We start from the raw sequence: 24,589 nt of genomic DNA on the forward strand, positions 1-24,589 counted from the left end.
GCCGGGTGGTGGTGGCACACGCCTTTAATCCCAGCACTCGGGAGGCAGAGCCAGGCGGATCTCTGTGAGTTCGAGGCCAGCCTGGGCTACCAAGTGAGTTCCAGGAAAGGCGCAAAGCTACACAGAGAAACCCTGTCTCGAAAAACCAAAAAAAAAAAAAAAAAAAAAAAAAAAAAAAAAAAAAAAAAAAAAAAAAGACTTGGAGCAATGAGGCAAAGGAGCAGAGAAAGGGATACAAATAAACAAGGCAGAAGTCATGGTATCCTTATATGAGTCCTTAAGACTACTTCTGAAAACTCTTAGACCTAATTAATATTTCCAGGGAAGAGGCAGGATAAAAAATTAATGCAAAATTCTGTAGTCTTTCTACTTACCAATCATAAACTAATGAGGAAAGGAACCAGATAAACAATTCCATTCAAAATTTCCTCAGAAATACCTTGGGATTAACCTAACAGAAAGAGTGAATGACTTGAGCAATAAATACTATAAAACCCTCCTGAGACAAGTTGAAGAAGACACTAGAAGATCCCGTCCCCAGTGCTCATGGATTGAAAAGATCAATATTGTGAAAATGGCTATCTTAGTAAAAGTAATCTACAGACTCAAAATAAAAATACCATTTTTCACAGGCACAGAAAGATAAACTTAAAACTCAGTGGGAAGCACAAAAGACTTTGGATGGCCAAGCAACCCTGACAAAAAGAATGCTGCTGGAGGTGTCCTCCTACCTGGTTTCTAGTTCTACAGACATTTGACAAAATGCCAGAAATTCCCTTGGAGAATAGCCAGCCTCTTTAACAAATGGTGCTGGGAAAACTGGATATCCACACACAGAAGAATGAATCAGAGCCTCATCTTTCATCTCGCTCAAAAATCAATTCCAAATGTATCAGAGACCTTAGGACAAGATCCAACACTCTAAACATTGCTAGAGGAAAGAGTAGGGAAGACATTTCAAGATCTAGGTACAGATAAGGACTTTCTGAATATGACTCCAGACACTCAGGAAGGATGGCCAATTATTGTCATAATTGTCATGCAACCTCATGAAATTAGAAAGCTTCTTCAGTAAAAGCGGCAGTAAATCAAGTGAAGAGGCAGCTTACAAATAGGAGGGAAACCTTTACCCTCTCTACAGCTAACAAGGAACTGATATCTGTAAAATAAAATAAAATAAACAAGAAAACAAATAACCCAATAAACAGTATGCACTAAGGAGCTAAACAAAGAAATCTTAACAGAAGAAACAAACATGGCCATTAAATATTTTAGATTATTCAATATCCTTATCCATCATAAAAAATGCAAATAAAAGCTACTCTTAAGATTCCTATCTCAGTCATGTAAGAATGGACTTCATCAAGAAAACAAATGATAACAAATTCTGGAAAGGGTGTAGAGAAGTGGAGCCCATTCAGTGTTGGTAGAGTGTAAGCATGGGCAGCCATTACTGTGTGGCAATTAGTGTGGGGGTTTCTCAAAAACCTAAAAATAGATCAGGCATATGACCCAGCTTTACCACTCTTGGGCATATACCCATAGGACTGTATACCCTACAACAAAGATATTGCTCATCCATGATTATTACTGCCCTGTTCATAGCAGTAAGGCAATGTAATAAGCCTAGATGCTGATGAAAGGAACATGAAAATGTAATATATACACAATCTTATTCTGCTGCAAAGAAAATACAAGTATGCAATTTTCAGGAAATCAAATAGAACTGAAAATATTAAGTGAGGCAACCCAAGCCCAGAAAGATAAATACTGCCTGTTTTCTCTCATATAAAGATCTCAGCTTCTACTTTTTGTACATGCATATAGAGAGGATGGATGCCAGGAATATAGAAAGGGGCTTATGAGAGGGAAAAATTGCTCCTTAAATCTCAGAGAATGTTGTCTGTGCTATATTTAAGACTTACAAAGTCATGATGGAACATTCTAGCATTTGATCACTTATGAGATATTTTAAATTCTAAATTATTTTAAGAATTTTTGCTGAAATCTACTATAGACACATTTTCTCTTCTAATTATTGATATTGGTTTCAAGGGCTTGCTTGTATCAACCTGTTTGTGTGTGAGTGTGAGTGTGTGTGTGTGTGTGTGTGTGTGTGTGTGTGTGTGTGTGTGTAAGATCAAGCACAAAGCCTCACATACTCTATACAAGCCCATGTTTTTTTAAACAACAATAGCAATAAAACACTTAAGTTTCTTAGAGTTGTAAATTGAGCAGGAATCAGTAGACATCTCCCTATATGCTTTTATCACCATACACAGTTTCCTTACCTTGTCACACTGCCGTCATACAGTTATTATAGCTGATGAGCCTACATTGATGCATCATTACTACCCAAAGGCTTAGTTGATGTTAGAGTTCCCCTTAATGTAACAAATGTATAATGAGTTGTGTCAGTCATTTTACTGTCGTTCAGGATTTCACTTATCTGAAAACCTTCTGTTCATAGGAGATCCAACTTTTTATGGACACCTCCCCCAATGCTCTGGCAGCCACTGACCTTTTTACAGTGTCCAGAGTTTAGCCTTTAGGGAGATAAGTGTCTTTTCTTCCCTAGCTTATTATTTCCCTAGAACTTCTGCCTTAGAGTCTGTATTATGAGATCCTGAGTTATTTTCTATAACTCATAGTCCATAAACATGACCCCTGTTCCCTTCTACTACAGGATAGTAAAGGAGAAAGTCTTAACCTCCAGAAACCAACTGTTCCATTAGAATCAGTTTCCTTCAACTTCCTGTCCTAATTCGTGTATTTAACAATTTTTAATTTCTTTTTATTTTTTACTTAAATATAATATTTTTAGGTTGTGTGTAATTGAGTGCTTCTTTGGAGTAGCTAGTCTGACATTCTGACACAAATTAAGTCACTTGATTTGTTCTTGGATAGATGTTAAATAGTATCCATTTTGTGTCAAGATTATAGGAAAACCTTGGGATGTGGCATAGTGATTTCATTATTTTGGAAGAGAGAGAAAGCCCAACGATGTGCTGGGTTCAAAGATAAGATACAAAGCAGGAGCTGCAGGACCTCTCCCATGGGCTGCAGATAGGAAGTTGTCAGAAAAGACCAAACATGACAATTATACATTGAAGGGGTCAACTGGGTAATCAGGAGTAGACATCTGGAATCATGTCTGCCGAATAAGCAAAGCATCAAGGTAGAAGACAAATGTCCCAGTATAAAGTGTTGGCTGGCTGGTGACAAGAAAGGAAAGCAGAAAAGAAGCAAAATACACAGAAATTTCCAGAGGTAATTGCTGCCTCAGATACCATGTAAAAAGGAGAAAACAGAGAGGCAGCCCAAGTCTCAGGATCTGGAGGTAACACAGATGGCTTGCATAATAAGAGTTACAGCATTTAGTTTCCTTTGCTACCATGTCCAGATTCAGCCTGATAAGGAGACTAAATAAGAAGGGTAGTGGCCTGTGCACTAAAAGAACCCTCTAATTTTGAGGTTGTCTCCTATCTTGCCTGTAGTTCTATAGCTAAAATGAAGCTGTGATGTTATTTATCTCAGCTTTTGTCTTCCTACTTTAATTTGTAAGCCTCATGAAGACAAAGATTGTCATTGACTGTACTGACTGGTTACTATAGCCTGGTGCTTCTGGTACTTACTAAGTCTCTGTAGGTTTTGAACATGTGCAAGCTATTAATAGTCAATGAGCATGATTAAGCAGAAAGCCTGGCTTCAGCAAACCTCACTCTGTGTATGATTAATCAGCTTGCTTTCCTCTTTACCTTTTCCCAAACACAACCTAGAAAAGGAAACTGATCTTTCATAGGGAGAGGAAAGAAAATGAACCCTGGAGCAGAATGCTCCAAGATGAGGCTAGCGTTTAAGGCCTGGGCTTTAAGCTTCAAAGGACAACCTAGAAAGGCTGAGGTTTCAATGTTAGGAAATACATTTTTCTGATTCTACTTAGTTTCTTAAAACATGTCTATGCTCCAAGATCAACAAACTAAGAACCATGAGCACATAGGAACAAAATTGAGTGTTGTCATCCATTAAACTTATAACCTAGTCAATTTGGCACTTAGTATAGTTTGATTATATTCATATGTTAAGACATTCATATAAGTCACTTTAATTAAATTTGTATTTAAACAACAAAATAAAGTCATTTTTGAGGCAGCAAAGTATGGGTTCTAAATTTTCCTTTGGAAAATATTGTCACCATGTCTTCAATGAAGCTACCAGAAACTTCTGCTACAAAATTATTTTACATGGCATTAACCTTAAATGCTTGCATTTGCAGTAGGAATCCTGACCAACTTGGAAGTTAGAAAAAGATTAGGGAAGGAATGGAGAGAAGTACCATGCAACTTTCTCTCACTTGGTTTGCGGTAACCCAACTTGGCCACATCATAATGTCTGTAAGAAAGTCTCAACTAATCTCTACTGGCATCCTGTGACCATCTGAGAGGCCCCCATTTCCTCTCTACAGAAAACATAACACATTCAAGTGCTCCCCATCTCTTACACACGGGACTCATCTTAGTGGTTAGGGTTAGAATAGCCCCTGGGTGAGAAGAGACTCTTTCCCATTCTCAGGTTAAAGAATCACTGTCTTTCTCTATGGTCTTACAGCCTTCTCACAGCTGAGGAGAGCCTCCAGTCCTAGCATCATTCTTCAGTAAAGTGATCCAGTAGTAACAATGATTCACCTGTACAGAAACTTTCCCAGGTTAACACAAAATTAGATGCTGCATGAATGTCACCACAGGAGTGCCCACTGGCATTTCAGGTCATTCATGATGATGCATTGCATGTTGCATGCCTCCAAAAAAGCAGCAGAGATTGGACACCATACCAGGAAAACAGACTGCACCTTAAGGGTTCAAGGGGAGCTAAAAGGAGAAAACAGTCAGGTGGCTTGTGGGAGACGGTGGGAAGAGCTGCTGCTGGAATCTTCTCCAACTTGTCTGCATGGCATTTATCCTTGTTTTTAATTTTTTGTTTTTTTTTATTTTGTTTTGTCTCTTATTTCAAATAATTTCATTTATTTGTTCCTTTTAAAGTCCACAATTCTATATTTTAAACAATATGACAAAAGATAAATTAAACATAGCTCTCTGCTTCTAGCATCTGTCATTAGACTAGAATTGACCTTGTCTTTTCCTCTTTTATTTTAAATGACTGGCTTAAGAAAACTTGTCCCAAGCACCAATCATCATGTTTGTGCCTTTGTCTTCCATCAAGCTCATTCCTTCCCTCTTGTGAATAAACATAAAGAACCAGGAGTGTCCGCAGTTGAAGTATTCGTTAGCGAATGTGTCTCCTTGTGCTTGCTTTTCCTAACCTGACTCTCTGCCACAACTATTTTGTTAAATGCAGTCTGAGAACATAACATTGTATAATTGTGTGCTTATAAAATGAAATGGTGTGCCCTATTACAAAATGTCTTACAAATTACCTCGCCAAATATGCTAATTTGGGAGAAGGAATGGAGAACATTTATTTCAGACTGTAGTAAAAAATAATAAAAAGTCAGAAATGCTGATTTAAGAAAAGATACTGCTAAATTGGAGCAGTTTCAAAGAAAGGAACTAAAAATAATAATAAAAAAGCCTGAAGGAATGAATATTTTCAAAATTGAGAGAATTTAAGAGTCTAACATGACAAACTATAACCAGTCTTACAAATACCTCTAGGGAATTGGATTCCAAAAGTCTGCATTGTTCAAAGGAGAAAAAAATAAAAGCACTGAAATAAAAACTATCCAAAAGAAGGGGAAAAGTGAACTTTTAAAGCTAAATGTTTTCAATATTTTCACTTAGATCAGCTCTCAGAGGCTTGAAGATATTAAAAACTAGCCAGGAAAACCATTTGTTTCCAGATAATACAGTGTAGCAGAGCAAGCAGGGGTGGAGCTGCTGAGTCCCTCGGCACATATTCTACATGTCCAGCGTGTGGACCTTGGTGAACATGCACTGAAGCTACTCAGCATACCACTATAGCCGGCATCTGCTGGAGTCTAGTGACTAGACTGAGCACACAATAGGGAACACTCAAAGCTGAGATAAATTGGAGTACCGCGTTACTTTTAACGATCAAAACAATTGCCACAATATTTAGCTGAGCATAAACCTGAGTCATAGTTAGGCAGTAAAATGGTTAATGATTCATTTTCAAGAGCACTCCTTTCCCTCAAATCTGCCATTTCTCAAAACTGTTGAGAGTGGAGGGAGAGGTGAAGACAAAAATCTGTAAACCTTTTGTACCAGGAGAAAAAGAAGAAAAAAAAAATGGGTGCCTTTAAACCATATCTAATACATGAAAACACGGTGTCCCAAACCTTTAGCACTGACTTAGAAAATAGTCTGTTGGCTTTTGAAAAAGGAGGGAAATGAGCCACAAATGGTCTCTGCTTCCTATGGCACCACCTTCCAAACACAACCCTGTCTTCTGTTCTTTGCACTCGCGGTGATATGTTAGAAATTTAAATATTATGCTCTTGAAATATAATAGAATTGTATCCATACAGACTGTCTAGACAGGGCAGGGACTGTGTCTGTTTCATTTCACTTTACATAGCAGGGAGCAGCCTTGCACAAATAAATGCTCTTGATGATGATGTTGATGTTAGTATAAGCAGGTGGCCAAAATTGGGGGGAGAAAGCTTGTTACTTCAACATTAGCATTTTATGGTGCATGCATGTAACACTTAAGTGTTTAATAAAATTTATAAATGGCTGACTATTTTTTAAATAATAAATGATTTCAGCACATTTTATGTTTCTTAATATTGCCCTATTAAATTTGTTTACATGGGGGAATAAATATCAATCTGCCTATTCAGAAAGTAGGCAAGACTCCCTATTCAACTTCCCTAGTGTCTAAAATGTGTAAGTATTCTTATGGCTTTATTTTTTAGAAAGTAATAATTAAACATTCTCTCAGTGAAGAAACCAAGATTTAAATTTCTGGAAGTTTTAAGAAATAGAATTGGAGTCTCTGTAGTAAAAAGTGTGGCATTTCTCCCATTTTTCAATATGTCTTTCAGTCTGTCAACAAATATTCATGTGCCCCTGTCCTTCTACAAAGTTGATTTCAGTGGATAGAAACAGACAATGAAAAACCAAGCATAATAAATAAGTAAAGTAAATAGTTATGGGCAGATTTTTCTGTCCTGTCTGCCAGCTCCCAAATAACCACACAGAGACTTCTTATTACTTATGAAAGCTTGGCTGATAGCTTAGGCTTGTTTCTAACTAGCTATTATAACTTAAATTAACCAATTTCTATTAATTTCCTTTCCATCTCATGGCTTTATACCTTTGCTCTGTACTGCCCATGCTGCTTCCTCTGTGTCCTGGCATCTCCTCGCAATTCTGCCCCTTCTTCTTCCCAGCATTCTCTCTGCCCTGAAAATTCTGCCTAGCAATTGGACATTCAGCTTTTTATTAAACTAATTCGAGTGACAAATTTTAACAGTGTACAAAAGGGTTATCCCACAACATTTCCCCCTTTTTGTCTATATAAAAAGGAAAGTTTTTAACAATAACATAAAAAACTATAAACAATAACAAATATCAGGTTAGAATTACATTTACAATGTCCAGTCCATTTGTATTTGGCATATTTGAAGAAAATATTCCATTATTTATTCTATCTTGAGTCCAAAACTCTGTACCTAATTTACCTTTTCTATCATAACTAATGAAGAGTATGACTTTAACTACCTAGTCTTCAACTTCATCAAAGACCCCAGAAGGATATAATATTACCTGAATAAACAGGAATTATAGTGTAAGCCACTTCCAAACCTATAGAAATGACAGACATCTGGCTGCCTGGATAGCCACCCAAGGTTCCTCTGCAATGTTGGGGCATCCAGTCTTCAGACTAAATGCCTAGAATGTCTGGCAGACTCTTCTATGAAGCAGGAAATTTGAAGGACTGTCCCACCTAGATTGGCAACATTCAGTAGTCACTTTCCCATGTGTCCTACAGAATGGCTGGCAGAATTTTCGATGAAGCAGAAATTTTGAAGGACTGTCCTGCCTTCTCTTAGCAAAGTTTGCAATCCTTTTCTTTTGTGTCCTGCTTGTCCAGTTTGTACAGCACACCATCAGCAGTCAAGACAAGAGCAGTTTCTTGCCCAAATGACTAGTTTTGCCACATTGAAAGCAAACTTCATATGGAGTTTCTCCAATGCCCATCATCTTCTTGGAAGTAAATTGATGCTGCCAGAAGATATGTCTCATTGTTGTGAAAAGCCCTATGTTAACAAAACATTTTAAATGCCACATTCTATAGGTCTTTGAAGTGTTTAAAGATGATCTATCTAAAATATATATGTTGGAAAACATACCTGATGACAAATTTGATTGTTATGAGTGACTCACTATCAACCTGTATTTCTTTATTATCCTAAATAGTTTATAATAATAACTTTCAAGGACTAGAAATTTACATTATCCTGTTAAATGAGCTGTATAGGTACAATACCTTAAACAAGAGTGGAAATACATGTACAGTATGTTCTAACAAAAATAACCTTAAATTTGTACCAATATGCAAAAAATCCACACCGAAGACTAGTAGTTGCTTTTTTTAGTTTAAAAGTAGATTCTATAATCTACCTTTTTATCCTAGTATTTCTATATCTCCTCTTATTCTTTTCAGAATGAGATCCCTGAATCTAATCTCATTTGTTCAGCTTTTTCTCCTGACCATTACCAATAGCTTATAACCTGTAGGTGGGAAGTTTCTGTCCTGCAGCTCCTCTCAAATAAACACATGGAGGCTTATATTAGTTATAAATACTCAGCCAATAGCTCAGGCTTATTACTAACTAGCTCTTACATTTTAAGTTAACCCATATTTCTTATCTATGCTTTGCCACGTGGCTTGGAAACTCTTCTCAGTACAGCATTCCATCTTGTTTCTCTGCATCTGCTTGCAACTCTCTGACTCCACCCTTCCTCATCCCATTATTCTGCCTAACTTTATCCTGTTCTGCTATTGGCCAGTCATAGTGACTGTGTATAGTTACACAGTATAGAGGAATATTCCACAGTAACCAATCCCACTAAATGATGACAAATATCTATAACCCATTAAATGACCAAAAACCACCCACCGCACCTCTTGGAAATGTGAACATTATATTCTCTAGATTGCTTCCTGTTGTCTAAGGGTGCTGGCATCATTGGGAGACCCTGTGAAAACTGGGATAATGGTTAAGTCCTGGGAGAGTTAGCTGTATTATTTGTTGTCCAGTCTCTGTGCAATGGGAAAGTGAAAGGCTTATCTAAAGTCCTGGCTAGAATAGTCTGTGAAGCTGAACCATCTCTGCCAGCAGCTCTGAAGCTGTTCTGGATACAGAACTGTGAGGAAACTGCAACAGAGGCACTCTGAAAGACTGGATAACCCAGGCCACACATTTTCATTGATATCTGGCACCCTTGCTCTGAAAACACATAACTTTCAGAGGTAAGATACATCTCTACATTAACACAAGTATGAAATGTGCAGTATGCAGAAGTCAATTGAAGATGATTTTTTTGTTTTATGTTTGAGCAGGGAAAATATATGTTACCTGTCTTGTAGTTTTTTTAGGTTTATTTCTTTATGTCTGTAGCTGGGATTTTCATGGGTTCTTCTCAATCAAATCTGATCCTCTTTAACCTTGAATGAGTTCACAGCCTTTTCCCCAATGTAACATATTTATTTGTTAACTCCAATTTTAAAGTTAAGGCATTCCTAGAGTATCTAGGGTGGTTTAATTCAGCAGTCCCTGTTACAATCCCATGTCTCCCAGCAGCTATCATTAGCTCATCAGCATTCAAAAAATTCAAAGACAACACAGTATCATACAGGATCCAGACTCCCTGTGTATTTCCTATCTCTGGTAGGTTATTCTTTTTTTAATTTTATTATTATTACTTTACTCTTTCTGTAAAGACTTTATTCATCATTTTAAACTATTTATTTATTTTTAAACTCTATATCCTTTTTCTTTTTTTCCTTAAGCCTATGCACATTGTTAAACACTGTAACCTGTTTAGAGTGTTTTGTTTGTTTGTTTTTTGTTTGTTTTTTCTATCTGAACCTGCTCTACCACATATCTGTAACCTTTTCTGTCTGCATGAGCAAAAATCTTAAAATACCATTCAGTTTAGCTCATGGTAAGCTGGAGGCTCACGCCCTCAGTTTGCAGCCATGAAACACATTCTGTACTACAGCTGGCATGAGGGACATGAGGCTAGGAAACCACATTTTGCTCCATTTTTGTGTGTTTAAAACCTTTTATCTTAATCTTTCTCAGGTCTTTTGTGGATATACATGGCCCCATGTTGGGCACCATTTGTAGGTGGACTTTTCTGTCCTGCCTGCCAGTTCCCAAATAACCACACAGAGACTTCTTATTAATTATGAAAGCTTGGCCAATAACTTAGGCTTTTTTTCTAACTAGCTCTTAATACTTAAATTAACCCATTTCTATGAATTTGCTTTCTGCCTTGTGGCTTTATACCTTTACTCTGTACTGCCCATGCTGCTTTTCTACTTCCTCCATGCCTGACTGGTAACTCTGCCCTTTTTCTTCCCAGTGCCCTATGTTCCTGAAAATCCTACCAGGCTATTGACCATTCAGCTTTTTATTGAACCAGTCAGATTGACACACCTTAACACTGTACAGTAAGATTATTCCAGAACAAATGATGCACTCATAGATGATTAAGTGGTGTAGAAGAAATTAAAACTGAGCAGGATAATGAGGAATCAGTAGGGGGAGTGGTGTGCAATTTTACATAGAGTGGGCAGAATAGGCCTTATTGAGAAGGTGCTATTTGAGTTAAAGCTTGATAAGGTGAAGTAATTAGTTCCTTGGACTAAAGGAATTCTAGATGGTAGAAACAGCATATGTGTCCTGAAGTAAGAGAGTTCTTGAGATCATGAGGTCTCAAGGGATCCAGTGGGACCATGCCCACATGAACAAGGGCTGTGGAAATTCTTGGGCCAAAGAGACTATGAGGCTGATCTTTCCTCCTGAGACAAAGAGTTGGCTTTTGATCTGAGTAGGGAGTCAGAGTTGAAGCAGAGAGGTAACAAGATCTATCTGCTTAGTGCTTTAATAAGATCATTCTGCTTCATTGATCCAAGTGCCCATAAGAACAGAGAAAGAGGAGAGGAACCCTTTGCAGGATTCACATGAGTTATGACAGCTCAGCCTCAGTTGTAGACATATTGAGGGCACTTCTGAATTAGAATCAACACCTCTTTGGTTTTAACATGGGGACTACTAGATCAGCAACATCAACATAATCTGGGAACTTCCTGAAGTGCCAATCCCCACACTTCACCAGAGATCTACTGAGTCAGAAACTCTGGAGGGAAGTCTTGTTATTTTGTTTAAGCCCTCCAAGTGATTTTAATATATACTTAAGCTTGAGCACCATAGCTTTAAGGTATTGGAGCCAGAAAAGGATGACATTAACATTACTATTGAATGGGTAGAAAAGGCTGTGGTGGTGGAAGATCAAATTTTGTGGCACTCTAGAGAAATTGAGGGTTTAGGTTAGTGCAATGATTTTGTGATGTCTTAGATATCCATGTGGTAAATAAGCAGTTGTATGTATATGGAATTAAAGAAAAGTGGCCCAGTTTGAAAGTGGGAACTGAAAAATGGATTATCCTGCTGAAAACAAAATATCACAGTGGACTGGATCATGTCAGTGGTTGTTTACTGTTTGGTTACTTCATCCTAACTTTCAATACAGAAAACAGAAGCCAAGTAAATAAAGACCAAACTGCATGGAAGAGGCCGTGCAGCTTCTATCTTAGCATGTTAAAGCAGTGAACACTTCAGAGTGTGTTACAGATCCTCCATCAAGTCATTTGTAGAGAAATCTTTTGTGGCTATCTTTTCCTGCTTTAACATCAATAATGTGAGGGATCTTAATATTTTAAGGGGAAAAGTTAGAATTGATAGGCTTTCTACAGCTGATAAATATCTACATTTCTCTCTTTAAGAGGTGATCCTGTATTGGAGGATCTAGTATACACCTTATTTGACAGTTCTAACTGGTTTTCTTTCATAGTAATTTTTGTAGAGGGTCAGTGATTAGGACCACATGGAGTTTAGAAGAACAGTGATAGAAAAGGGAAATGAAATGAGAAGAAAAGGCTTTTCAATGACTATAGTGTATGGTCATGGGAGTGTAATTTCCAGTCTTTCCATGATCCTATTAGCATTGACCACAAACAAGAGCATAGTGCCAGGGACTTGAGAGCTGGCTCAGCAGTTAAGAGCACTGGCTGCTCTTCCAGAGGGTCAGGGTTTTGTTCCCAGCACCTATATGGTGGCTCACCATTTGTAACTACAGTTCCAGGAGATCTGATACCCTCTTCTGGACTCCACAGGCACCAGGCACACTCGTGATACACATACATGTGAACAAACCATCAATACACATAAAATAAAAGACCTTAAAAAGAACATAGTGCCAGAATATCTATATCATCACATTCATATAGTAAGGAAAATTAATAAGCCACTGAATACTTAAGAGCAGAGTTAAAGCATATGATTGGCTATCAGGAAGAAAGTGCCTTCTTTTAAAAGAATGCAAATAAAATCCAGACATGGTGATGCACACCTGTAATCCTAGCACTTGGGAGGTGGAGGCAGGAAGATCTGGAGTTCAAGGTCATTCTCAGCTACATATAATAAATTTGAGGCCAGCCTGGGCTATATGACACCCTGTCAAAAATTAAGTGATTAAATACATAAATTGAAAATAAGAAAATAATATTTTTACTGACCCCAAATCTGTGTATTTTTTAAATCCATTTTACATCTTTTCATATTTATCATCTTAGCGAAGATACAAACAGTGAATAAGCTCTGAAAAGTTGACCCTCTTCTGTCCTACATTGTAGTCTGATCCATGAATCACTATCCGGGGACATCTGGGATCCATCCTATCTTTCCCATAGATAGTTGACTAACTAGACAATGTTTTGAATTGAGTCCATATATAGCAGAACCCCCATGGACTATATGAATTATTATGGGAACAAATGAAAGGTCAGATTGTATTTTTGTATTGTTAAAGAACACAGCTCTGATATGGTCAGGATTGAGTACTTAAACACTGGAGAGAAAAAGCATTATAGTGAATGGCTGACTACAGTAATTTGCAGAATCATCTGTTACAAAATTAAAAAACATTTTCATGAATGCAGGAAGCTCCTAGGTCCTTGATGTAGGGCCTCCAGTCTGCAGGTGTGTTAGAGTTTCAGAGTCTAGAGATGTTCTCCTTTCTCTTTTCCTTTGCCATGCTTCCTTTCTACTTGATGGTACTTCTGGGGACAGAGCAGGACAGGATAGTGAGGACCCATCATCCACTTCATCCTTCCCAACACTGTTTTTATCGAGTTGTTTTAATAAAGAGTAGAATGTGTTTGGTCCCATCACTGACTTTCCTGTGGTTTTTGTCTTCCACGCCAAAATATATAAATCAGAATTTGTTTTTGCTTTTATTTTAAATATCTCCTTGAAAGACTATTATTTCTACCTTTAATGTTTTGTGAGTGCTGTGTGGGTTCTGTGCCTTCTGCATTCTTTATTTTTAAAGGAAAACCACCTTCTGGCTCAGAAAAGTGGCTTATGCTAAAGAGTACCCCCAAAAACTAGTTTCCCAAAGGTGATACCCAGGAAAAGGTCACAATGGTATTGAGTGCTTAGGACATTCATTTCTGGATCTGACTTGGGACAGGCCTAGGAAGTATATTTGTTTAAAAGACTAAATTATAATGGGAAAACTAAAATTTCTGTGCATGGTAGCATTCTACAGGATAATAATAATTATTATTACTATATTGTTGCTGATTATGATGTTTATTAGGACACTTGTGGGATTAAAGGCTACAGGAACTTTCTCTGAGCTTCCTCTGGGGGTTCAATGAATGTCCTGAATGACACTTGAGAAGTTTTCGTTTCAAACAAAAAAAAATCTTTTGCCAAGCCCTTCTTCCCCTTGAGTATGTGTACTTCAAGGGAAATTTGATTCATATGTTTCTGAATCGTTTACAATTAAATCGTCAGCATATAATTTTCTAAGAGCTACAAGGTGTCCAAGGAGCTTTCAGAACCTGTTTTATAATTCCTCTCCAGTCCTTTTCTTAAAACAGAAAGTTGTGTTTTGCCAAAAACAAATAAACTCAAACATTCAGAAGGCTAAAGTTCAGTTTACAGCTCCAAACCCCAGGTTTCAAGCACATCTGTGATTTTTACAAAATAGAACTTGTAACTCTACAAAAGTTTTGATTGGAAAAAACAAAGGTGATAAAAGTGTGTAAAAGTATTTATGTGCATTATTACTCTCAGGAGTATGTTTACATTTATAGAAAGAATCATGAAATGTATCAGGGGCATTCTTGAAACATTACATATAGATGAAAATTCATTTGGATCTTGCTTCTCTACAAGAAGTCTGAATATGTTCACTAATTTTTATCACAGAAAACAACATTTTAACTTTGCTTTTCATTCATTTTCCTTTCTAACACTCTGAGTCTTAAACACTTTAGGAAACACATGAACATAGTTTGTCTGGCAGAAAGAAATGTAGCATCTGTAGGAGTTTCACATTTTTACTGAGATGAGGTATCATTTCCATTTACAAATGCAATTGACACTTCTTAGAAGTGGAAAAATGCAGAAAATTACCTCTGGTTCATACTCTGACATCTCTTAATTATTTGTCAATCTTCTCACCTGGCAATGATGATCCACTCTGACCTTGGGATCCCCATCTAGCTTGCTCACTTGTGTCATAGAGGAAAGAAGCAAAGATAGGAGAGGTGTTGGGGGCTATTTGAAGCAACTCCCTTAATGTTCTCTGTCATTGAGTCTCCTTCGGTGCTTCTACAGAGGAACCAAGTGGATGCTGGGATGGCAGGTGTCACAGAAAAGAGAAAACTTGATTTAAGTTTCATTAATTGTATGATCAGTTTACTAATTGATAATTGATCTTATTAATGGCCCCCCGAGGAACTTGGGTAACATCTAAAGCTGTGTTTATTCAACCTGCTGACATGGGAAAGTAGCAGCTTGAGAGAGCTCTGAGCTGCCTAACAGAGAGATTTAGGGAAGCAAATGTGAGGAGCTTAGACTGAAGTTAGCATAAGTTGTTTTAGGGCAGAAGGTAACAAATGAGGTGTAAGCAAAAGTTGGTAGAATTTCTAAAGTAGGCAAAGGGTTACAATACAACACTGATCTACAAAGAGCCTTTGTTAAATCACCCAATCTGCACTGTCGTTTGTTACCTGTTACGGTTTGAGAGAACTTACCATCTTGTGCCTCATAGCATAGTTTTGCAGAGTGTGCAATTTGGATTTCTTACAATAGAAGAGTAAATGTATATAATATGTACATATCCATGCATTCATTCATCTATGCATTCATTCTTATTAAAAATTGAACTGTGTAATAGTACTTAAGAAGCTAACCAGCATGAAGTATGGTGGCACATAACATGAAGTATGGTGGCACATGAACTTTTTCTGGCAATACTTAAAGTTACTTGGTCCTTGATAGGTACTTATGTATAGATTATATCTTATATAAATTGTACTTTCTCTTATTACTGTATTTTCATTCACAATAAACAAGCATACTAATGATAAAATATCTTTTAAGATTTTTCATTGTGTTTTGAGCCATTTCATGTTTATCCCAACTAAATGTTTAAATATCTGCATCCTACTTTGCCTATTAAGAATTCACACTCCACTAAATAACAGATCCTTATGCAATGTGCAATAGAACCACTAGAGAAATCAAAAAGTTAAGAAGGCATTTTATAAAATAAAGAACAACACAGTTCTCAAATGCTTCTATGAATATAGTGACATTTTCAGGAAAAGAGTTGAATAAATTAACTCTCAGATTAATAATTTAGAGAGGGAATTGCTGACCACATTCAGATCATTTCAGATAAAAAAAATTGTAATGAAAGCCTCTCCATAGGTGATAGTACAGAAATTTTATAGAGACTCTCATTCTGAAAATGACAAATAAAATCTACCTGTCTATGTTAGATATTTTTAATTGTGAACTTGAGACAATTTAGAGTCACCTGAGAAGAGGGAACCTCAATTAAAGAATGCCCAAATCATGTTGGTCTGTAGAGAAGACCAGAGAAACTGTCTTGATTGTTGACTGATGTGGAGGGCTCAGCCCACTCTGGATGATACCATCTCTACACATGTAGATCTGTGTTTTGTAAGGAATTGTTCTAAGCCTAAGCCTGAGAGTAAGCTAGTAAGCAGCATTCCTCCATGAGTTCTGCCTCAGTTCTTACCCTGACTTCCCCCAACAATGGATTGTGACCTAGAATTTCAAGCTAGAATAAACCTTTACTCTTCAAGGTATTTGAGTCCAAATGTCTTAGCAACATTTGTCAAAATAGGACTCATCAAAAGTCAACCTAAACAAAAAGTACTATTTACCTTTGTGCTTTAGTATTTAGAGTTTTAATTAAAATATATCATTTCCTCTCTTCCCTTTCTTCCTTCCAACACTTCCATGTCCTGTCTGTCCAGTTCCTCCCATGTCCCAAATCACTCCCTCCCAAATTCATGACCTCTTTTTCTTTTATTATTATTATTATTATTATTATTATTATTATTATTATTATTATTATAAATATATAATCATACCTGATGAGTTGTCTTAAGTGTTGATTGTGTGTATATGACTTCAGAGCTGACCACCTTGTGTTTATATAACCATTTAAGAGACTCATCTCTGGGAAAGACTGATTCTCCCTCTTTCAGCACTCATTAGTGGTTCTTTGTCTATGGCTGGGGCCCTGTGAGATTTCCCCTTCCACATAAGCATATGTATTGGTGTTGTCCTTATTCACATCTTATTTAGAAAGCCATATTGTTGATGTATCATGGCTGTAGCTGCCCTGTCATTTCTACAAGACACAGTCTTGCAGCAGATTTTCTGGTTCTCTGGCTCTTACAGCCTTTCTGATTCCAATGTTCCCTGAACCTTAGATGCAGGAGTTGTGCTGTAGCTGTATCTCCTGGAGTACTGGGTAGCCCACGATCATTTGATTTCTGCATTTTGACTAGTTTTCTGTGATGGTCTTCATCTGCTACAAAGAGAGGTTCCTCTAAGATCTGTGAGCTCACCATCCCTTGCTAGTTGACTAGGTTTCCATTAGCAGGCATGATTTCCCTCCTTTTGAGCAGGCCTTAAGTCCAGTTAGATAGCTGTTGGTTACCACCAAGATATGAGTGCCACTATTATACTTTTAGGGAGATCTTGCCATGCTGGTCATTGTTGTGATTCCTAGAAGTCACAGCCAAGTACTGCTATTGATTGCTTCCCTCCCTTGACAGCTTGCATAGCACCTTCTGGTACTATGAAGACAGAACTTCAGGAAGAAAGCCTCCAGGGTTAGATCCAACTTGAATCTTCTGAGTTCTGTGTCACAGAATGTGTCTTCAGCAATAGGGACTTACCTTCTACCTTTGGGAGGCAAAGGGTAATAGCATTAGCCTATACTATTCTGAGAGTCTCTTGAACTATCCTGATCAACAGCTCAAAAAGAGGTTTTTCTCATGCCTGGTACTTTTTTTATTAGAAAGTCTATGGCTTTTTTTTTTTTTTTTTTTTAGTCTATGGCTCTTGTGGAGAGCATTTTCAGTTCAGATGTTATAATGTCATTTCAAATGCATATGTAAATATATATATGTATATGCATTCATGTATATGCATGTGTATTTACACATTCACATATATACACATACACACTCTCCCATATATTACATGTAGTTTCAGATAAATACAAAGTAGTATGATTCCTTGAGGCTTTTTCAAACATCCTTAGTGTTATTTGTCCCTTCTGCCTCTCCTTCTGTCTTGATCTGCCTACCCCCTCCCCTAGGGCTTAAAGCTCCCTCCCAGTTTTCCACATTTCTCCTCTTTTTAAAGCTTGATTTTATTTGCTCTCTCTGAGTTTTATCAACCATTAGACAATAACCATTGTTAGTAATAGTTTTATATTTTAAGATTCCCCCTATGAAATATATATTACTTAGAGGCTTTTATTTTCCATCAGCCTCTGCCAACCTTATTTGAAATTTAAATTAATAGAATGCCCTAATTCTCTGGTTCTTTGTTGTCAAACACCTCATTAAATATTCAAAGTAATTGCTGTTGGATATCTTCCTTGTGTCAGTCAATGGCTGGCCTATGCTCATGACCTCCTCACACAACCTTATATTTTTTTAATATAAAATCTAGGAATATAGCTCAACAGAATTCTTCCATCTTGCCTAGGGTACATGAAGCTATCACATCAATTCCAAGTATGACAAAAAAAACAAATAAAACATTGTCATATCTCTCATTTTCAGGATAGAGAGAGATAAAAATGCTTTCAGCGCCGGGCGGTGGTGGCGCACGCCTTTAATCCCAGCACTCGGGAGGCAGAGCCAGGCGGATCTTTGTGAGTTCGAGGCCAGCCTGAGCTACCAAGTGAGTTCCAGGAAAGGCGCAAAGCTACACAGAGAAACCCTGTCTCGAAAAAACCAAAAAAAAAAAAAAAAAAAAAAAAAAAAAAAAAAAAAAAAAAAAAAAAAATGCTTTCAGCTATCCAAAATTAGAAGGAATTGAAATGTGACAATGTTGAAGAGATCATGAGCAAGCAGACATCTTTCAGAAAGTATTTCAAGATGGCTGTTTTGCCCTTGTGTCAATGCAAAAATTTATTTCAAACTAGTTGCTTTCCCATTTGACAATAAGAAAACTTATAAAGGTGATTTCTTTCTCAAATCTTTATATTTTAAGGGTCTAAATAATCGTATAACCTCCAAAAAGACGGAATGAGATCCATCTGTAATGATCAGAACATTCACTTTGTTTTCTGCTACCTTCACAGACCACATAGATGTGTAATATTCTATTTTGGGTTATTCTTAAAATGTGTACTTGTGTCCTCTCTCCTGTTTCTCCAGGACTGTCCACCAGAAGCAGGTGATTTTCGAGCTCAGCAGTGTTCTGCTCATAATGATGTCAAGTACCATGGCCAGTTTTATGAATGGCTTCCTGTGTCTAATGATCCTGACAACCCATGTTCACTCAAGTGTCAAGCCAAAGGAACCAGCCTGATCGTTGAACTAGCACCAAAGGTCTTAGATGGTACACGATGCTATACAGAATCACTGGATATGTGCATCAGCGGCTTATGCCAAGTAAGTGCTGAAGTCTTCCCATATGAGTTGTCCAGACGTGCCATGCCTGCACTTAAATAGGTTTCTCAGTTACTCAGTTACCTTCTAGAGTTTAAAAAGAGTAATAGATTTGAAGATTGTAATTTCAGTGAACAGTATGGGTCTTGTATTCCATGTTAGTGTTAAGGAAATGCAGACTGCAGGTGAGTTTGGTTTTGTTTGGTTTCTTTATTCCTTGAATGATACTTGAATGTGGGAGAATAAAAATTCTTGAATATTGTGTATTGATGATGAATTTTGAAATTACGTGTAGCTCAGATGTCCCTGAAATTTGGAAAGGAGTTGATGGAGGGAGGTAGGAAAAGAAGGAACGGATTGATTTCTGGTATCAATTCATCAGTGTGTACTTGAAGGCTCAGTAAGACAACAAAGCATTAGTCCATTTGCCATGAACTTGTCTTCTTCATTTCAAGGCTCACTTTTTGGACTGTGATGAGCAGCCCACAGTATAGAATGAGCAGGTTCCCCGAATGCTGTTATTCACCATATTCTCTTATGTGGTACAGTACAGACATTTTAAGAACATTTGTCTCAAGCAGGAGGACATTTATTGAATCCGAATCTATGATATAACAACTTATAATTTGAAAAATATGGAACATGTTTCAGGTATTTCCTTTAAATTTACATTTATTGAAAACAAGTCTACATGTTGATTTATAAGAAAATTACTGTGTAAATTGTTATGAGACATGAGATGTGAGATAAGGTTTATGCATGAGAGAGGGAAACAGCTATAGTCAACTTTCATACAGGTTAGGACAGTGATTCAGGAAGGGGCATGTTCAAGGTTTTTCAGATGCAAGGGAGAAGATATATATCAGAAGTTTCTTTAGGTATGTGATATATGAGTTCCAGGTGTAAATGTGAATGTAGTGTTTTATTCTTCTCAAGATTGCAGGGTCTTAGAGAATATCCAAATACCTTTAAAAGCAACACATGTAGAACATTACTTGTGGTATTTTGCAACTATTTGCAAAATTATTTGTGATTATTTAAATAGCCTGGTGGGGCTGGAAAGATGACTCAGTTAAGAGTGCTTCCTGCTCTTCCAAAGGACCCAACTTCCTTTCTCCCATATTAGGAGGTTCACAACCACCTATAATTCTACCTCCAGAGGATCCAACACCCTTTTCTGTCCTCCATAGGTACCTGCATACACATAGCATACACACACACACACACACACACACACACACACACACACACACACACACATACACAGATACATACATAGACACACAAATAAAAATAAATCTTTTAAAATGTTGCCATCTAAGACTTTTAATTTGTTAAAATAGGACTATGAAATCTGTAAAAAATTGCAGGATAAAGTAAATAAATATATTGAAAGGGCTGAACTGCAAAGAAGGGGAGTTATGATCCCTTGTCTGCACACACTGCTTCGGTGTCTTGTAAATAAAAATACAAGGGCTAGAAAATGTGCATGTCTTATGACAATTACATCATGTCAGAAATGGGACTAAATTCCAGCTCTTCTAATATCCATGTCAGTGTTATTTCTACAATGCTATGTTTGCAAATGAATCAAAATCAACAAGACAGGTCAACAAATTAGGTTTCAATTGTTTCTGTTGCATGATAGCTCAACCTGGCATGTTTTTTCTCTGGGTCTTCCAGCCAGCTGGCCTCATATATCTTGGTAACTAAAAAAAAAAATCCTATCTCAGCAGATTAAAACAAACAAAAAAAACCTTCTACATGCATAAATATGGACAGATAATGCTCTACTGTGAATTATAAGTATAAAAGTGCCTCTTTAAGTAGATTCACACAATTATGATTTGTTTCATTTGGGAGTAAATGTAAATTATACCATTGTTTAAAATAAATGTGCTCCATACATAGAAATTACAACTGAATATTACTGACTTATTTCTTGTGTAAGGAGCTATGCCATGGTGAGAAAGGAAATCTCATATTTCTTTTGAACACTGAAAAGTAGCGTGATTTGGCTGGAGAGAGATTGGATCACAGACTGAAAGGGAGCAAAAAGTAGTTTTATAAACAATCACAGAAGATTAATGTGGCAGGTAGGACTACAATAAACAGTAAATGGCCAGGAAAGACTTAGTAATGGAAAGAGACACTCAAAACTCTTCTTTAGAAAGATCGTTATAGGCTCAATTACAAGAGCTTGAAGTAGACAACCCTTGAACCACAGAGACCAGCTCTAAAGGAGGGTCTTGTACCAGCCAAGGGGAATGAAGCATCAGCCTTTCCCTGGGTAATAGCTGTGGGAAGAGAAAGGAAACTAAATTTGGAATGAGAACACTTTCACTAGAAGGGAGGTGAAAGCAATAAGTCCAATCAATCACACCGAACACATCAAAAAACGGCTACTTAATGTGAATTCATAAAGGATGTCAGCTCGGGTCCTTCCTCCTACAGCATTACATGTGTGTTTCAGTCAAGCCAACCTCAATTTTCTAAAATGAGCATAAGGACAGGGAGATGAAGGTGATTGATAGAGGAATAGACGAGAGCAGAGACCACTGAGATGATGGGGGACTAGAGATTCTAAGTGCATTGTGTATACTCTCAGAAGGACAAGAGAGAGATGAGTTAACACAAGAAAAGCTGAAGCACTCCTTTCTACAAAGATAAAATACACCAATTCTGCCCTACTTATAAGGCAATCATTTAGTTAGGTTTAGATCAGTGATTTATAGTTTCATTTTTAGCAGGAAAATGCCCCATCTTAAAACACACTTGGGAATCAGTAACTTAAATGTGCAAGTATGTAAACCTATTCTCCTAGTTCCCTGAAAAATATACTTCTAGCCCAACTTTCTCTTTCTCTTTTCTGCTCCATTTGTTGAAGAATTTTAGCTTTTTGTCTAGCCTTTTGTCTTAGAATTTCTCAAAAGCAGCTTTCAATATTTGTGAGACCAGCAATATGAATCACAAACTTTAAAGAATAAATTTTTCAATTTTGACATATTCACCTTGTTAGAAAATGATGCACAGCTACAGTGACTTCTCATTTACAACCACTAATTTATTTCTGTTCTGTCTATCTAATACCCTTCCAAGATCCATTGCCTCAAAACTATTTGATCCTTCATCTCTACAACAGAAATGTGGAGTCCCAGGGTTTTACTAATAAGAAGACAACCCTAGCAGAGGAGAAACTGTCCTCTTCGGGAGACCTAGAGACTGTTGCTAATGAGTGGATTGGCTCTATATGCTGTAAATTTGCAGGAGGAAAATCTTAGGAACATTGCTATTTATGACACACACCTTCTTCTTCTTCTTCTTGGTAATAGCAGAGCAACACAGTAAGTGATGTATTCACTCTTCTGACTGCAGAAATAGTGATCACAAGATAAATATGTATGTATGTATGTATGTATGTATGTATACATTCTCACTGGATATATAGTTTTCTAAATATTTGTGGTTCTTATGTCATACAGCATTACCTTCATTTTATAGATGCAGAAACAGAGGCTTCTTGCCCAGGGTTACCTGGTTCTGCCTGGCTCCCAGAAGCCTATCCATTCTGCCACATCAAGGTGCACTAAGACAAGTATGATTTAATAATAGTCCCCAAATTTGGCTGCATATCAGGATACCTGGAAAGCACTTATGTGACATGACTCTTAAGCCCATCCACCAGACATTCAAATTTAACTATGATTCTATGGCAAAGCCAACTTCATGAACTACTTATAGATTTGACAGCAGGTAGGATTTAAGAGAAAAAGACAGGAGGTAGAATCTGGCCCTTCTTTAGCCAACTATATGATATTGGTCTTGGTATGTAGTTTCCTGAAACTTCATCTTAATCTGTGTAAAATGAGACTGCCTCATCAACCAGAATACCAAGTGAGATCAATGCTGTGAAGTCATAGCCAGCTGTGAAATGTGGGAGATCCTAAAGACTTGTAGTTAGATGATACTAGAGCACTGGTTTCCAAGAAGAGAAGGAAAGGATGTGGAAGGGGAAGGAGAAAAATGAGAAGACACAGTGGTCTGATGCTTAACCTAGCATCCTCAAAGTCCTGGGTTTCATCCCCAGGACCACACACCAGAACCAGAACCAGAACATCTACCATCTACTCTGCACAGTATCACCTCACAGTAGCTAGATGGGAATAAGGACCTAAATCTATACAAAAGACAGTTCTTTAAATTGGATCTAGCTTCCCTTTTGTGACAGTTCCTGCTCTGTACTTTCTCTTTTCTCCCTGAACAGAGAAGCTGTCACTAGTAGGGCTTCAGAGGGTGTTTTTGGAAAACATCTCCTCGAGAATGATCAATTCCACCCTCAAGACACAGGGCTGACTTGAGTTTTGAACTTCTAGGGCTTCACAGTTAGTTAACAGCAGACTAAAGGTCAGGGAGTGGCAATGTTTATCAACATTCTGAAAACATGTTCTCAGTGTGATTTCTTCAGCACATCCCATGGGCTAAGTTTTTGTCCAGCTTTAATTCTGTCATCGCTATTATAAAAAACAATGGAGTTAGTGACTGTACCTTTACCAACCACGCTCCCATCCCCTGTCTCCCTCCCCAATCTGAGAATCACCCCCTGGGGCTCACTGTGAGGGTGTGTATTCTCACCTTCTGTCTTGGGTTGAAAAACACTGGGATCTTTAGTTGCTCACTGTTGCATTGGATGTAGATAGGAGGCAAGGCTAGAATGGGAAAAGAAGTTTGAATATATAAGGTTAGAGGCTCTGGACCCAGCACTGCATGAGCTACCAGCTAAGTTCCACCATTTGCTGGTATATCACCTGAAGCAAAATTATAAGCCTCGGCCCACAGCAAGACCCTGTTGCTGAAAATAACACATACACAACCCTTTGAACATGAAGTAAAGCTGGTGCCTACTTAGAGCCATCACCCCCAACTGAGTGAGATTCCCTTGGAGAAACTTAATTTTTCATTTGTAACTGTTTATCAATTGGAGATAGCTTCTTGATTACGAATTGGGGCATGTGTCTACTTCTTTCCTTCTTTCAGCTCTAGGACCCCCATCTGGTGCAGACCCTTGAAGGCCCTGTGCATGCAGCCTCAGTGCGTTCATATGTGCACTGGTCCTGTTGTGCTTAGAAGGCCCTGTTTCCTTCATGTCTTCAATCTCCTCTGGCTCTTACATGCTTTCTACCTCCCATTCAAAACTCCATCCCCCCCCCCCATTGATTCATAATTATCTGTTCTATTTACCTTTCCAAGGGAAAGCTGTCTGGCCCCCCTACAAGTCCCTTACTCCATACCTAAAATCTGTGGTTCTATGGATTGTAGCTTGGTTATCATTGACTTAAAAGCTAACATC

At 37.6% G+C, this 24,589-nt stretch overlaps 1 protein-coding gene across 5 annotated transcripts in view; it reads left to right on the plus strand.

The window, feature by feature from the left end:
* Positions 1–24,589, plus strand: part of Adamtsl1 (ADAMTS like 1) — a 933,106-nt gene that overhangs the window by 632,903 nt on the left and 275,614 nt on the right. For all 5 annotated transcript variants that reach the window (XM_076564473.1, XM_076564474.1, XM_076564475.1 and 2 more), the window contains one exon: positions 19,009–19,245. In XM_076564473.1, the coding sequence (XP_076420588.1) occupies positions 19,009–19,245 (237 nt within the window). The remainder of the gene's footprint in view (positions 1–19,008; positions 19,246–24,589) is intronic.

The sequence above is a fragment of the Peromyscus maniculatus genome, chromosome 2, assembly GCF_049852395.1.
Source record: "Peromyscus maniculatus bairdii isolate BWxNUB_F1_BW_parent chromosome 2, HU_Pman_BW_mat_3.1, whole genome shotgun sequence".
NCBI classification, from domain to species: domain Eukaryota; kingdom Metazoa; phylum Chordata; class Mammalia; order Rodentia; family Cricetidae; genus Peromyscus; species Peromyscus maniculatus.